General features: G+C 38.2%; 3 protein-coding genes across 5 annotated transcripts; 1 reads left to right on the forward strand and 2 right to left on the reverse strand.

Moving 5' to 3' along the window:
* Positions 1-511: 511 nt before the first annotated feature.
* Positions 512-4,014, forward strand: LOC137955338 (phosphoribosylformylglycinamidine cyclo-ligase, chloroplastic-like). Its single transcript, XM_068802238.1, has 8 exons — positions 512-846; positions 1,302-1,396; positions 1,477-1,578; positions 2,226-2,285; positions 2,689-2,861; positions 2,980-3,091; positions 3,214-3,372; positions 3,655-4,014. The coding sequence occupies exons 1-8, from the start codon at positions 516-518 to the stop codon at positions 3,823-3,825; spliced, it is 1,203 nt and encodes a 400-aa protein (XP_068658339.1). The 5' UTR covers positions 512-515; the 3' UTR covers positions 3,826-4,014.
* Positions 4,015-4,978: 964 nt separating this feature from the next.
* Positions 4,979-15,362, reverse strand: LOC137955682 (pentatricopeptide repeat-containing protein At3g54980, mitochondrial-like). 3 transcript variants are annotated; one of them, XM_068802743.1, is made up of 5 exons: positions 15,199-15,362; positions 11,638-13,756; positions 7,250-7,335; positions 5,570-5,709; positions 4,979-5,444 (listed from the first exon to the last, which is right to left on the reverse strand). In XM_068802743.1, the coding sequence occupies exon 2, from the start codon at positions 13,631-13,633 to the stop codon at positions 11,864-11,866; it is 1,770 nt and encodes a 589-aa protein (XP_068658844.1). In that variant the 5' UTR covers positions 13,634-13,756; positions 15,199-15,362; the 3' UTR covers positions 4,979-5,444; positions 5,570-5,709; positions 7,250-7,335; positions 11,638-11,863. The 3 variants fall into 3 exon arrangements, with proteins under 3 accessions (XP_068658844.1, XP_068658845.1, XP_068658843.1); XM_068802744.1 differs by having other exon boundaries at positions 5,546-5,709; XM_068802742.1 differs by having other exon boundaries at positions 4,979-5,709.
* On the reverse strand, positions 9,944-11,008 carry LOC137955253 (uncharacterized). The gene has a single exon (XM_068802113.1). The coding sequence runs from the start codon at positions 11,006-11,008 to the stop codon at positions 9,944-9,946; it is 1,065 nt and encodes a 354-aa protein (XP_068658214.1).
* Positions 15,363-16,716: the final 1,354 nt, after the last annotated feature.

Here is a 16,716-nt window from a genome sequence, read left to right on the forward strand (position 1 = left end):
TTTAAATTTAAGCTGGTAATGTTGTCATTTTACTGTATTATAGCATGCTAATGGGTATTGGCTGGCTCATTTGATAACCTCATTAGAGTTTGGATATATGAGGTAATGTGTTGCTACTTTAATGGGTATTACCGGAAAGTTCCTGCAATAAATGTAAGTAGCTACTAGTAACCAATTTGTATGGTTTTACTCTGATTGGTTTGGAGTACCCAGCTGTTGGCACCCTCTACTTTTCTTAGGTGTAGAGGTTGCCTTGTGTCAAGTGTTCTTCATTTTGTTCTGTTATTGTTTAAAAGGCAACTTCTTTGTGAGGGGTTCTCAACTAATCCAATCTTCTGTTTCTTGATTTTTTTTGTTTGTTTGTTTTGTAGGGACTGCCAACAGTTTCAAAATAGGACTAGAGCGACAAAGGGCTTGGTGCTCTGCCATATCAAAATTTCTGTGTGCGTGTCCGAACTTCTGAACTTTTATCTTTCCTGCCCCCCGGCATATTCTTGGCCATCTCATACAACATCATGAACACAAGCTCTGCACTTTCCACTGAGCTCTTCTTTGGTGTCACGGTCACTAATAAATCAAAACTCCTTCCGTTCAACACCATTGGCGGGCAACCATTCTTTAAAGGCTCACAACCTTCTTTGACTGTGGATTCTAATGGTAAAAAAGCAAGATGTAAAAAGATGAAGAGAATCTCAGAGGTATCTTGTATGAAGGGCAAAGCTAGAAAAGGTGAAAGTTTGACATACAAGGATGCTGGTGTTGATATAGATGCAGGGACAGAACTTGTTAGGAGGATCTCAAAAATGGTATCAGGAATTGGTGGCTTTGGAGGTCTTTTCCCACTCGGTAAAATTTTCCTGTCTGTTCTAAATATCCAGCTTTGCCCGTTCTTTCATGGCACTATATGACATAAAATGTTGAATACATTAGGCTAACCACAATCTCTGAGCTGGATTTCTGCCAGGCATGTAGTCCATCCAGAAGCTTACTTTCTGATGGGTTGCTTAGGCCTAGTAGATGGCTTCTGTGCATCGGTTGAAACCCATCTCAGGGGGGACACATTCTCTCTCTCTCTCTCTCTCTCTCTCTCTCATGGGGTTGGGGAGTGGAGGATAGCATTTCATTTGCTCAATGCTTGTATAAGAAAGCTCCATGAAGACAGCTGCATATCAGTTCACTGCATTTTGTGTGTGCACCGAAACATTTATTATCTGAAAAGCTATTTGCTACTTGGTTCTCTATAACTGGCTTATTTACGGTTGTGTTACCTGGACTGGTTTTTGACTCCTTTGGTTAAGTAGGAGACTCATACCTTGTTGCTGGTACTGATGGTGTTGGAACCAAACTTAAGCTTGCATTCTCAACAGGTATCCATGAGACAATTGGAATTGATCTGGTAAGATTGTTTTACTGGCCTTGCATACTAAAATATGGGGCAATGTTTGAAGTCACTAAGATTCTGCTGAAATGTTTCAGGTAGCCATGAGTGTGAATGATATTGTTACTTCAGGTGCAAGACCATTATTCTTCCTTGATTATTTTGCTACAAGTCATCTAGATGTTGATCTTGCTGAAAAGGTATAATTTATTAATTGCATTTGACTTACTGAAACCCTCAACCCAATGGGAGGTTGAAGCTAAACTTTGATGGCAGCTTCTTTGGAGCCTTTGTCCAGTGGGCATTAGTGGTATTACTCGAGACCATTCAGGGTCTTTGCTAGTTGCATTCTCTTATCCAGTATGCTTATTTGATTGAGCAGAATAAGAGATTTCTGCTCTCCTTCAAGGAATGATATGATATTCCAAAGGTTTCTTCAATCCTGTTATAATTGAGGAGGGCAGTTCTTTAGTTATCTCTTAGATGTCTAAGAGCAGATCATACCACCAATGAAGTCAAGGCTTTATGTCCCCCCTAGACATCTCACGGTGGCATGTTCTAAGGTCTGCAATTCAGCATTCAACCCCTTAGCAAAGGAAGGAGTCTCCTGATTAAATTGTAGTGGGTGATGCCCTTCCTCTTGTATCAGAGGCTCAAGTTACTCCCTGCCTAGCCTGATGGGTTGATGCTTCTCTCCCTCAGTTGTATTAAAGTCAATTCATTTAATTGAAAGTATACAACACTTCATATTGGAGCTTCGAAAGATACAACATTTATATTATTACTTTTTTTGAACTCCTAACTTCTTGAAACATAAAACATTCTGAGCAAATTTCTTTATTTTCAGGTGATTAAGGGTATTGTTGATGGCTGCAGACAGTCGGATTGTGCTTTACTAGGAGGGGAGGTATGACAACCAGATTGAAGCTTTGTCAAAAAGCTTCTTTTGTTTCTTTCTACAAATAAAAAGATGTTATTGTAACACGCACTGGCTCTATGTGTAAAGTTGCACATATATAGATGCCAATTGGATATTCCATCAAAGAATTTTTCTTTTTCCTGCTTGAGCTTATGGTGTACAAGTGGATAATTTAATCAGTGTCAAGATTGCAAAAACCCAACTGTTTGCTTGGGCTTTGTTTCCATAACACTGCTTGGTTCACTAATTACTTATGTAACTCACTTGAGGAAATATGGAGTACGTTGCTCATAGTATTTACAGTTCGTATTCTAGTATCAATAGAAAGGAAACCTTATTTTTTTCTGGTGGAATCCACTTGTGGTGATTACAAACTGTATTTGATTCTCAGACAGCAGAAATGCCAGACTTCTATGCAGAAGGAGAATATGATCTCAGTGGTTTTGCTGTTGGCATTGTCAAAAAGGATTCAGTCATTGATGGAAAGAACATTGTAGCTGGAGATGTTTTAATTGGTCTTTCATCTAGTGGGGTTCATTCTAATGGATTTTCTCTTGTTAGAAGGTTAGATTGTGTTTCAACAAAAAAATCTTTCTTTCTATTATCTTAAAAGTGAAAGAATTTTGGCTTGAAAGGTTGCCCAATATCCCTAGAAAAATAATTATTGTCATTCTCGGGGCAGGGTGGTAGCTCAAAGTGGCCTTTCTTTAAACGACAAAATACCTGTTAACAATGGCAAGTCAATCGCCTTAGGTGAAGCTTTGATGGCCCCGACTACCATTTACGTTAAGCAGGTTAGTTTCACTTGGCAATTTCCCTTGTGTTCTTGATTCTTGTTCATTCTTCTATGTAAAACAACATCAATCATCTTCTTGCTTCATGATGAAACTTTGACATATTTTTGTTTCCACGATAGGTTTTGAACATAATTGGAAAGGGGGGTGTGAAAGGGATAGCCCACATCACTGGTGGTGGGTTTACAGACAACATACCTCGTGTTTTCCCAAATGGCCTTGGAGCTATCATCAACAAAGGTTCCTGGGAAGTCCCTCCTGTATTCAAGTGGATTCAAGAGGTAAGGATATCATAAAGTCTGTAATTGGCATGCTCAATCTTTAGCCAGCTTGGTGGATGCCAACCTTGATAATCAACTTCAAATGATGGAGGTTCTTATGCCCCGAGGGAAAAGCCATCTCTTAGGGTTTTTTTTTCACTGTAAACAGATCGAAGTTTGTGAAATGGCATGATCCATGCATGAGAGGGGGCAACTTGAATTAAATTTTGTACTCATGATAATGTTGATTAATCTTGTCCGCTGGGTATTATTTTACTGACCTACTAGTTATTGTTATTGCAGGTGGGAAGAATTGAAGAGGCTGAGATGAGGCGAACATTTAACATGGGAATTGGCATGGTTCTTGTCGTTAGCCCAGAGACTGTTGCTAGGATACTGGAGGAAGGAACTGAAGGGTGCACTGTCTTCCAAATTGGTGAAGTTATACAGGGAGATGGTGTCACCTACTTGTAAAACACACATAAGGGTAATTATATAAAGATTATGAGAGCAGGAGAGAATGAGAGAGGAAATTGGTTTAATCATTGTATGTCAAATTATGTTTTCAATCATCTTGGAAGTAATGCTATTGAGCATAGATATTCCTGCTTGGAGATTTCAATTCTGAGAGAAAATGATTGTTTCATTTTAATATCAGAAATGTTCTGGGAATCATGACTTCTGAAATTTCCAGTTTGAGAACAAACTGGATAGTTTCACCAATTTGGATGCATATATCTGGCCCTTGGAAGTACAAACTGCATAAAATGATGTAATCCACAGAAAAAAGAACAAAAATGCATAGAAAGATGAGATGCAGGGAAACAAACTAGGAGTGAGACTGTTGGAAACACTGAACTCTTGTCATTTTCCATATCAGGATTTGAGGAGTTTTAAGCAGTCTCCTGCCTTCAGAAACTATGGTCTCCAAGAACAGTAAAATTCATCCGAGAAAACTTTGCAAGTACAGTGTTCAACACCTTAGCCATAGCTAGTCGCTCGTTTTTTAATCTATCATTTTACTTCAGACGCGACAAGCTTTTCCCCCATAAGAGCGTGAACAAGGTCACCGAGGAGATCGATCAGATTGCAAGAACGGGGATCTTGTTCAGCCTTCGGAAGGGATTATATAGCAGAAGCAGATCTATGATTGATTTTCGCTCCTCGACAACGAGATTGACAGCGTCCCAGTTACGTTAACGCGCGGGTGTTCTGCTAGTTAATATCACAAGTGGTCAACTCGACATAAAAGGGCAAGCCTAACAATTGTCAATGGTTCTTCAGTGAGGTCAAGAGAGGTTAATGAGCACACATGATTTCATTTAGATTATGAACCCCAAGAATGATAACATCATTTTATGTAGACTTAGGGTCAATTTGGAACCTAGAAACAAAAAATATAAAAATAAAAAGAAAAAAAGTGAGAGAGATAGTATCTCTTTGTTATAATATTTTGATGGATTTCCAAGAAAAAAAATGATTATTTGACAACAAATAATCATTAAGATAAAAAAAAACAAGAGAGTAAAACACTTTTTCTCTGAATGAAATATTGTTGGGGAGGAGGGAATAGAAATTTAAGAAAAAAAATTAATCATCAAAATTTTTAAATATTTTTTTTCCCAAATGTATCCAACAAGATTTATATTTCTCTTCTATTTTCTCTCTCATTTCCATGGGCATCCAATCAAGAAAAAAGAAACCTCTCTTTCTCTTCTCTTCACCCCCCATGAAACTCATGAGAAGGCTCTTTGAAACTGATAATCCTCTCTTCTCTTCTCTTCGCCCCCTATGAAACTCTTGCACAATAATTGAAGTGAAATCTGCTTGGCAAGTCTGATACAAAAGTTTCTCGTATTACATGAAAGAGACCAAACAGGGATCTGAACAAACAAAATTTTTCTACAGAAACTCATGAGAAGGCTCTTTGAAACTGATAATCCTTAAAACAGCAAAGTCAAGTGGATAAAAACAATATAGAGATCTAATCATTTGATTCGGCTAATGCTTCCTCGAAAAACTCTGATTTCCAGAGGTCAAAGTTAGAAGAAGTGCACCCTCCAGAAAGAAAATCCTATGCCCGCAATCTTAGGCTGCAAGCACAGGGACATGCATTCAGTAACAATCCATTCCACTTGTACTAGCTCAGTACTAGTTGCAGGGAACATTAAAATTTTCAATTCCATTAGCTTACATGACCATGAGGCATATCACTTGCCTGTCAAAGCATACACGGCAATCGATTGTCTTTCTTGAGGATCAAGACTAGGGAAAGACCGATTTGCCTTCACGTTTAGTATGAAACCAACAGGGACCATCATGAAGCGGTCTGATTCATCTAGCATTCCTTTTTCATTGCTGCAGAATCATGCAGAAATGGCGTTAAAGAAAAAAAAAACGCATAAAACAAAAAGATGGAAAGCCTTGACAGGCAAAAGTTAGAAGTTTGGTGATAACCACCTCAGATAGCACTCTAAAAACAACATGGGTAAATTATGTAATCCTAATTGATTATGAAGTTTTTCATAACAATGCAATTAAAAAAAGTATAAATAAAGGTGTTGATTGAAGGAAGAAATCAGTTAAATCTTTTCTAAACTTTCTCTTTCCTCACTTTCCCCTCTCAACTCCTCCTCTTTTCTCCTTTCCTCTTCTCTCTCCCCTTTTTACTTCCTTTACTTTCTTCTTCCATTCTCCCTTATTCTCACCCTCTTAATCTCTCTCTTTCAACTCTTCCTTGTATTTTAAGAAAAAAATAAGAAGCTTCCACACGTGCGGTTCTTATGAATAGATCACTATCCTGCTTCATCAAGGCTTTAATATTTTTTATAAGTAATTTTGTCAACAAATAATTGTTAAGATCATCAATATTAACATAAATACTCTCCAGTGAAGTTATGGCGTCAATCTTTGCTAGATAACAAGAGCAATGTAGACCACCAAATTGCTAAACCTTTCATAAGATTATGAAGAGGATAAACAAACGGAAAGACGAGGATAATAATAGTAGTTAAATAAATAAAAAGAAAAAGAGTAATGATAATTAAGGAATTTAGCTATCCAAGTTGTACCACAATGAATCAAATTTAACATTGTTTTTTTTTAAATGATCATATTTAACATTGTTAAAGCAGGGAAGAACTAAAGATTGGCATAAAAAACCAATTTGGTAGTAGAAGCGAAGATAAACATCCAATAATGATAGTAGAACTATCTTTTTTTCCCAACTGGGTAACCATTGACCAATCATGCCAGCTCCAACTAGATACATCAAATACATAATACTGTTCCACCCAGAATCAATTAGAGAAAAATTTTTTTATACATACCAACTAATAGGTGCAAGCATTGAAATGTGGGCGGAGAGAAAGCAATCAAACAATAAACATAATACTAGCACACGCAATATCTTGATTTTGAAGAGCTTTAAAAAAGAAAAAGAAACTGGATTTCCAGAAAGCTCCATAGAAACAAGATACTCAAACTAATCCATTATAAGCAAAACACAAGATCCTCAACTTTGAAGTACACTGACATAGGTTATAAGAAAAAATACCATCATGTGAACCATGAACTAGTTCCAGTAATTTTCAAGTAAAATTTATGAAATTATAGGCAAAAACAGGTCATTCCAAAATTTTATGAAATTATAGGCAAAAACAGCTCATTCCAAAATTTTATGAAATTATAGGCAAAAACAGCTCATTTGACTTATTGAGAATCACCATACCAATGTTTCCCTTTTACACATGCAATATTTTTTAAGTTTGCCTCTTCAATTAAACATTTATTTCAGAACATTATATTTTTACAGATCCCAGAACTCAATTGAGGATGCCCAATCAATTACTTCAAACTAAATCATTAACAGAAACAACAATGCAAAATATAGTCTCACCTTGAAATCAAGACCCACGAAGTGAAGGAAGTTGTGGTGGATCATCAATAATGTGCTTCTGATTTATTAATCACAGTTTATAGTACCTTGTGAAAAGGACAGCAGAGAAACAAGAACAGATTAATGAGAATAATGAGAATAATGCCATAAAATACAATAAAAAAACAAAATTATGAAATTTATGGGACATTAAGAGCAGGAATAGTGAAAGTCTTACATAAGCCATCCATTAGGAATTTGGATGACTGTGATAGCTTCAAACTTTCGGCAAGTAGAGTGGAAAGCAATGTAGACACGGTGGAATAGGTAAGGGCTGTAGCAAACCCCTAGGCTTGCGTTGTTCGATCTTATCTTGTTGACAGATAAGACACGTGCGCACAAATTCCTCCACATCATTCTCCATGTCTGGCCAATAATATTGGCCAGACAACAAGGCCAACGTCCTTCTTTGACCTGGATGTCCTGCCCACAAGGTATCATGGCATTCCCTCAAAAGGTCACACCGTAGGTTATCGTACTTAGGCACATAAAGTCGATTACCTTTGGTCTTGAGCAATCCGTTGTCAAACCAGAATCTTCTCGTCTCTCCCAAGGCAACAGCTTGTACAATGCTGTAAGCCTGGGCATCTTGGCGAATTCCAATGCGAATCTTGTCTAGCAACTCCGTACCAACTTGTGTAATTGCTGCTAAGCCTTGTAATCACAAAGTTCTATTTTCTGTTTCTGCGCCAAGATGGTCTTCCATGCGCGCGCTCTTGCCTTGCGCAAAGCACATATCTCCTGCTCCTACACTTGCGCCGCGCGCCTCTTCGTGTACTGCTGCTACTGCACCACGCGTGGTGCGCATGAAGCAAGTACCGTCTGCTGCGGTATGCGGGGATTTAGCCGCATGTGTCTTCTCCTCTACCGCATGCGTGCATGGTGCTGGTCCTTCCTGCGCCATGTGCACCAAGCTCTGGCTGGTCTCTTCCTCGTAAGAGATAGGTGCATCCACCTTCCTGCTCAGTGCGTCGGCAGCACCATTTGTCTTCCCCGCCTTGTACATCATCTCAAAGTCAAACTCGGCCAAAAAATCTTGCCACTGGGCCTGCTTTGGACTGAGCTTTTTCTCAAATGGCTTGCTGGAATCAGCAAGGTGAAGCACTGGTACAACCATCATGGTATCCTTCAGCCGCTGGAATGCTCCTTGGCATGAGTCCGTCCATTGCCACTTTTGGTCCTTCTTGAGGAGATCGGTCAAGGGGGTTGCTATAGCTGAGAAACCCTTGATAAACCTCCTATAATAATTTGCTAGACCAAGAAAACTTCTAAGCTCACGCACCTTGGTAGGGATAGACCAATCACACACAGCCTCCACCTTCTTGTTGTCCATCCATATCCGTCCTTCCCCTATCCAATGTCCAAGAAAGGACACCTCTTGCAACCCAAAGGAGCACTTCTCTTTCTTGACATATAGCTGATTGTGTCTCAATTTCTTGAACACTTTTCGAAGATGTTCTTTGTGCTCTTCCATACTCTTGCTATACACCACAATATCATCCAAATACACAACGACAAACTTGTCTATGTACTCAGAAAATACCTCATTCATGAGAGTGCAGAATGTTGCTGGTGCGTTGGTTAGGCCAAAGGGCATAACCATGAACTCGTAAGCCCCATATCTCGTTACACAAGTAGTCTTCCCCTCATCTCCTTCAGCGATCCGAACTTGGTAATAACCACTTCGCAAATCCAGCTTGGAGAAAACTCTAGCCTCCTTCAATTGATCAAATAGATCAGCAATAAGGGGAATAGGATACTTGTTCTTTATGGTTACCTTATTGAGTGCCCTATAGTCGATGCATAGTCTCATACTTCCATCCTTCTTAGTTTGAAATAGTATAGGGGCCCCGTAAAGTGTTTTGCTTGGTTTTATGAACCCAGAATCCAGCAGCTCACTGAGTTGTTTTCGCGATTCGTCCAACTCCTTGGGCGCCATCCGATATGGTGCTTGTGCTGGCTTTCTTGCTCCGGGTTCAAGCTCTATGCGATGGTCCACCCCTCTCTTAGGTGGTAACCTCGCTGGAAGTTGTTCCGGCATGACGTCTCTATACTCATGCAAAACGGTTTGTATCTCCTTAGGGTAGGCAGTGCCTCATTCTGCTCCATATCACAAAGAGAAGCAATGTAAGTAGAACAGCCCTGCTTAAGACCTTTCTTAAGCTGGAGGGCCGATAGCATTAAATCCTTGTTTGTTGCATCTTTGTTCTCAACTTCAGAAATTGTACAAGGACTTTGCTCGTCCATAATTCCCACTACCCCCACCAAACCTTGAAGAACTCCATTCCCAAAATTACCTAGAAATCATCCATGCCAACAATGGTAAAATTTTGAAATCCTACCCACTTGCCTATCACCACCGGGACATTCCTGGCAACACCTTGGACTTCACGAGCAGCAGAATTTACAGCCTTCATTTTGCTCCCATCTTTCTCTCCTCGTATCCTTAGGCACCTAGCCTCCTCCTCCGAAAGGAAGTTGTGGGTGGCGCCAGTGTCCACCATTGCTTTAACAGCATGTCCAACAAGTGTTACATATACGAAGTTCTCTTGAGGGTCTTACCAGAAGTGGAGCAGCCTTCTCCTCCTTGGAACGGACAACAACATTGAGAAGGGTTAGAGAACCCATCTTAGGCTCAATTCCTCCATTGTCCATTTATGTTTGAGCGGCATTGAGGAGTCTCTTTTTAGGACAATCCCTCGCATAGTGCTCTCCCTCACATATGAAACAATGAACCTTCTTCCTCTGTTTGTCCCCTCTCTTCTTCTCTTCCGGCCTAGCCTTGGTATCCTTTACCCATGACTTCTTCTCCCCTTTCTCCTTCTTCTTAAAATTTGTTTTACCATTATTTTCCTTAGATACCTTGTTAACCGAATCATTCCTCCTCTCGTATTCGGTTAACTTTTCAGCCATAGATAACGCTGAAACTAGTGTCTTTACCTCTCGCCTTCTCAATTCTTGTTCAGCCCATAGACGAAGGCCAACAAGAAAGGAAAAGAGACGGTCCTCATCCGTCATGTTGGAGATACAAAGCATAAGAGAAGTGAAGGATTGTACATACTCTTTAATAGTACCTTTCTGCGTCAATGCACGTAGTTCCTTCCTTGTTTGGTACTCGACATCCTCCGGAAAGAACTGCCTCCGTAGCTCTCTCTTGAAATTTTCCCAAGTGTGGACGGGGTCCTCTCCCTCTTGCTCATCTCCCATACGTCTTCTCCACCAAAGAATAGCATCATCGGATAGGAACATGGCAGTCGTACTAACCTTAGCTTGCTCGTCGGTGAGCTTGCTTGCATGAAAGTATTGCTCCACTTGCCATAGAAAATTATCTATGACCTTCGCGTCTCTCCTTCCATTGAAAGACTTCGGTTCGGGCACCTTTATCTTTGCTTGTGTGTGAACAGCCCCTCCATTTGCTAAGGCTCGTTCGCACAAAGTGAGTCTTGCCCCAAGCTCTCCAGAGAGGTCTTTGACGTCCTTCCCCAATCGTTCCATCTCCATCCTCATGACAGCCATGGCCGAATGGACGTCCTCCTCAAATCCTCTCAGCCAATTCGGAGTTGGCTGATGCTCCTCAATCGTCTTTTGAACGAATTCCTCCCAGTTCGTACAAAGGTTCTCAACACTGTCCAAACGATGTTCAATAGTAGAAAAACGAAAGTTAACATCACTTACTTGATCTTTGCCTCTTGAAGCATCTTCTCCACTTGTGGAAGCCATTGATTGCAACGTACGCTCTGATACCAGACTTCCATAACTCCATTTGGAGCAATGGCAAATGTAAGGTACAAGAGTAACATAGTTCCTCCAATTAACAATGCAGGGTGTGGAGAGGAAACAAGGTCCAGAAATTCATAAAAAAGAAGCAAGCCAGACCAGAGTCCAGACTCATATTTTTTATCTGTCATTATTGTTAAAATTTTTGGCATCTCGGCCTATAACAAGAGAAAAAAGTACGTTTGTCTTCTTTGAAGATAAGAAGATGAGATCTGATGGGAGTTCCAGACTTTATGACAGATCCAAACAAGAATCTATACACATAGCACATGCAATATCTTGATAAGCAAACTTATCATTATAAGCAAAACACAAGATCCTCAACTCTGGAGTACACTGACATAGGTTATAAGAAAAAATATCATCATAAAACAGCTCATTCGACTTATTGAGAATCACCATACCAATGTTTCCCTTTTACACATGCAATATCTTGCAAGTTTGCCTCTTCAATTAAACATTCATTTCAGAACATTATCTTTTTATAGATCCTAAAACTCAATTGAGGATACCCAATCAATTACTTCAAACTAAATTACTAAAAGAAACAACAATGTAAAATATAGTCTCACCTTGAAATCAAGACCCAGGAAGTGAAGGAAGTTGTGCCGGATTATCAACAATGTGCTTCTGATTGACTAATCACAGTTTATAGTACCTTGTGAAAAGGACAGCAGAGAAACCGGAACAGAATAATGAGAATAATAAGCTTGAGTACCACAGGTGTTCATTTCGAGACCAAAACCCAATTGGATGGAATTATAAGTTCTGCTTTACTTTGATATGTGATGGGTACACTTAAGTATCAGGCTTGGAGACATTGCCTTCAAATCCTCCATTTACTAGAATATCATATGTCTCGGCACTAGGTTCAAGCCCCTTGTCAAGCATCTCATAATGCAATTGGAAAGCCTCGTCCACATTTCCTCTTCTGAAGTACCCAGCAATCAACGAGTTATAAACTAAAACATCAGGGAGGATATTTTTTCTACTCAATTCATCGAATAGTTTCCTTGCATTTTCAATTTCTCCGTTATTGCAAAGACCTTTGATCAAAACACTATAAGTAATAAAATCAGGTATAATCCCATTTTTCAATATTTCTGCATACTTCTCCAAAGCAAGGACTACATTGCCAATTCTCAGTGAACCATTAATTAATGTAGTATAAGTAGCTAAATCACAAGGAATCCCCTCCTTTTGCATTTCCTTATGCAAGCCGAATGCAGCCTTCATATTATTTAGATTGCAATAACCCCAAATCAGGCTGTTATAGACAGCAGTCGTGGGAGCCAAACCTACTTCACTTAGTTCCCTGAGAAACCCAAGTGCACTTTCCATATTTCCATTCTTCGAACATCCATCAATAAGGGCATTGTATGCAGCGATATCTAAATCAAGACCCTTGCTTTCCATCTCTTCCCGCATTTTCAAAGCAAGATCTAGATTGTCATGTTTGCAATATCCATCAATCAGACAAGTGTAGGTGACAATATTTGGGGAAATTCCATTTTGGCACATTTGGTCATAAGTGTCCCGCGCCAATCTGATGTTCCCTTCTGTCATATAACCACAAATGATGCAATTATAAGTCATACACATTGGAGTAAAGCCCTCATTCATAAACTTCTTCAAAATATTAGTTGCATCTGATGTTAGCCCAGCTTTGCAAAGTCCATTTATGACCGTATTGAAAGTAAAATCACTTGGAGAAAGTCCGAAACCAACCATCTGGTTGTACATTTCAAATGCTTGTTCAATCTCGCCTTTCTTGAAATGCCCATCCATCAAAGTGGTGTATGTGATAACGTTAGGCTTAATGCCCTTCTCTAGCATTCCTGAAAACACATCTTTTGCAATTTCAATGCTCCCCTGTTTACAATAACCAAGTATCAAAATGTTATAGGAGACAACAGTTGGCTCCACACCTTTATTCAACATCTTATCCCATAAATCACAAGCTTCTCTAACCCTACCCTCATTGCAAAGCCAGTATATGAGATTATTGTAAGTAAAAACATTGGCAACCCCAGAGCTTACTGCCTCATCAAACAAATTGGAGGCCTCCAACCGCCTTTCATGTCTCAAGAATCCTCTAATTAATTCGTTGATATTAAAGACATTTGGAGACAATCCCTTCTGCTTCATTTGCTTATAAAGGTCATATGCTTTTTCCATATTTCCTCTCCTACAGCAACCTTCAATTAAAACAGAGTATGATACATTATTCGGTTCAACTCCATTCTTAGCCATGTTAGAGATTAGGTCCAAAGCATTATCTAATTTTCCCTGGAGACAAAAACCCTTCATAAGATTTGTCTCAACCACCACATTTAGTGGATAGCCATGTTTTAGCATTTCATTCCTCATTGCTATAGCCTCTTCCATACAACCCTGCTTGACACAAGCCCCAATGACATTTTCATAAGTAACCACGTTAGGATCAAAGCCCAAACCTTTCATTTCCTTCAACAATTTACATGCCTTTATTGAATCTAGTCTCATACAGGCTGCCCGTATTGCAATATTATATGCAACTAAATCAAGTTTAACTCCACATGCTTTCATTTCCTCAAAATAACCTATAGCCTCTATGGGCTTGCCATTCTTCAATGCTCTAGCTACTGTAGTCTCAAAATAACCTATAGCCTCAAAAGAACTAAATCAAGTTGCTCCATCATCTCATTGTAGCTGTGTATGTGAGAGAGATTGTGAGAAATGGAAGATGATTTGAAAAAGAAAGAGAAGATAAACTAAAATATAGGTTCTTCACTTCTTTTGTTGCACAGAGAAAGTGATAGTGAACACATATTGTAACTATAATTATCATGTTTGATTACAAATAAAAAGTAAAATTGAAAAAATAAAAATAAATATCCGTAAAAACTGTTAACCTAATAGTAGTCTTTAATTTGCCATATAAAACTATTAACTGAACTGTACTTGATCAATGATGATTGTAGAATGTGTCATCAGTACTTAAAATCCCAAAAAAATGACCCTACGGTACAAGATCCAATAAAATTGTATTTAGAAATATGATGTCTTGTTTACAAATATAACACTGGAGGTGGTTGCATTAAGAAATTACCATTTAGGTACAATCATAATAGTTACAGAGGCCAAATAATAATTTTTAACTACAACTTTTTTATAGATACTAGGGAATATTATGATCTTTGATGTTTCGAATATTATAACATATAGAAAAACAAAACTACTCTCACACACATCATTGAAAAAAATTACCCTTTGTGACGTAAAAAACGATAATAATTGAAATGAAAAGTATTTATAGTAGTTTTATTTATTTTATTAAAAAAATTAACGATATAGCATAATTGTTTACTACACTTTCAATTATACAGTTAGGTTTGAAATTTTTTATACAAATATTGTGTTTAAAATCATTTTATTTAAAAAGTTTTGATTAAAGAATATGACTTATGAGGGGGACCGACTTTTTAAAAAAATTTATATAAACTACCTATTGATACTTTTTTTAATACGACCTCCTTAAATGTTGTATTTGTAGTCACATTCTATTAGATGTCAAAATTCTATATACAGTTGTATAATTGAAATCTAAAGGGCAATTTAGTCTTTCAATTATTGTAAACATAAAATAAAGTAAATTATTTGTAATTATTCATAAATAATTATTATCTACTAATAATTAAAAAATAAAAAAAGGCCATGATTGCATGTCCTCTCTCATGTTATCTGTATAACAAAGGGGTATGCCCTCCCTATATGTACACACTAAGACAAATAAGGGAACGGATGTGGGAAGGCTCTCCCTACTTTTTATCACTAGTAAAGAGGCTAGTAGACGACTATTAGAAAAGGGAAGACTCACAAGTCCTTGAGGCCGTCGGGTCGGGTCGGGGACGCGTTTCCTAAAACCCGAACCTGATCCCGTCCCCGTAACGTTCCCCTGATAATCCACCCCGCCCCCGCCCCGTTCCCACGTTCCCAAAAGGATAACCCAACAAAAAAAAAGATCAATCTAAACTAATCACTAACAGAAATCAAATGACGATACTAACAAAGCCATTTAAAAATAAAAACAAAGATAAAAAAAATCGAAAAAAAAAAAGATAGAATACTCAGGTGATGGCTGAAATACTTACCGTTTATGTCCTGGACTGGCGGCGCCGACGATGAAACGGCGACGAGTCTGGTAAACGATGAGTCGACGACGAGACGGTGACGGCAAGGCTGGTATTCAGCCACCAACGGCAACTCAACGGTACTGGGGCTGAAAGCGGGATTCAGGGGAAGAAAAATCGGGAGAGATTCGAGAGACCGAAAGAAATTAGATCTGAAGCCGGGATTCAGGGGAACAAAAATCCAGGCTTCGATTTCGGAGCCCCTTTTTTTATTACCTAATTACCCTCAACTACAAGTTTTTATTCTTTGAACGAAGGAAAAGCAATTAGTCTTTATTTTAAAATTAAAGGGTATAAACATCCAAGTAAAAAGTATTTTAAAAATAAAAATTTTGTTCCATAAATACTCTGAATAAAATTAAAAATTAACGTAATTTTGTTTATTAAACTAATATCATTTTAAAATAAAAGGGGGTATGTCAGGTATAAATCTCCGCCGGTCGGATTCAGTCCCCCACCCGAAACCCAACGGGGTTTATTTTTTTATCCCCGCCCCGCCCCCATTTTTTCCGGTCGGAGTCGGATTCCCCACAAAACCCGACCCGATGCCCACCCTCCCGCTAACCCCCCCCCCGGCCCCACGCATCAAGAACTGTGATTACTAGAAGTTACAGGAGTACAAGAGAATAGACTACGCCTAAGGCTTAAATCATACCTAGAATATTTAATCAATAAATCAAGTATATATTAGGTCCCTAAAAGTTATAATAGGAAAATAATTAGTTAAAATAATTTTGTAATAAAGATAAAAGTAATGATATATTTATTGTTATAATCTACATTGGACTTGGAATCGGGTTGAACCTCCTATGTTTAAGCAATAGTGGCAAATTTTGACCCAAACCTATTTATTTTATCTGAACCCGACCCAAGTTATAAATAGGTTGGGTGTGGGTTTATTCACATGACCCGATAGATAAACGGCTAGGGTTTGAGTTTGACATTTAATTGATCAAAAGAGTAAAAAATATTTTATACTTTTTAATTATATTAATAATTATTTGGGTGGATAGATATTGGTTTATATTTTATAACAGGACAGGTTTGGGTCAACAGGTTTTAACTCGACAAGTTTAAGTCGACCCAACCTGAACTTGATCCATTGCCATCTTGACTTGGGATCCTGACCGTCAATCAGCACTTGTTGACTCTTTTTTTTTATTATGATCCACGCCAAGATTTGACCGACATAATTGTCTCTTTTATGGCGGTCCCATATTTTTCAGCTTGATCATTGCCGTTGATCAAGGCTAACGGTCTAGATCATTATTTAATTCTATTCATATATATCTAAAAAAATCTCTCCATTTAAGGAATATTTAGTTAAACAAAACCTACTTATATATAATTAATATTTTACCATTTTACCTATTTATTTAACCATTTATCCTCTTCTTGAACCTTTACAATTATGATATTTATTGATTTTATAACAATAAATAATTTCTTAAAAATACTAGGTTTTAAATTAATAAAAAA

Source organism: Aristolochia californica, unplaced genomic scaffold, assembly GCF_029961685.1.
Source record: "Aristolochia californica isolate CCGP_79_NKW_82.1479 unplaced genomic scaffold, dmAriCali1.0.hap1 SCAF_2, whole genome shotgun sequence".
Classification (NCBI taxonomy): Eukaryota; Viridiplantae; Streptophyta; class Magnoliopsida; order Piperales; family Aristolochiaceae; genus Aristolochia; species Aristolochia californica.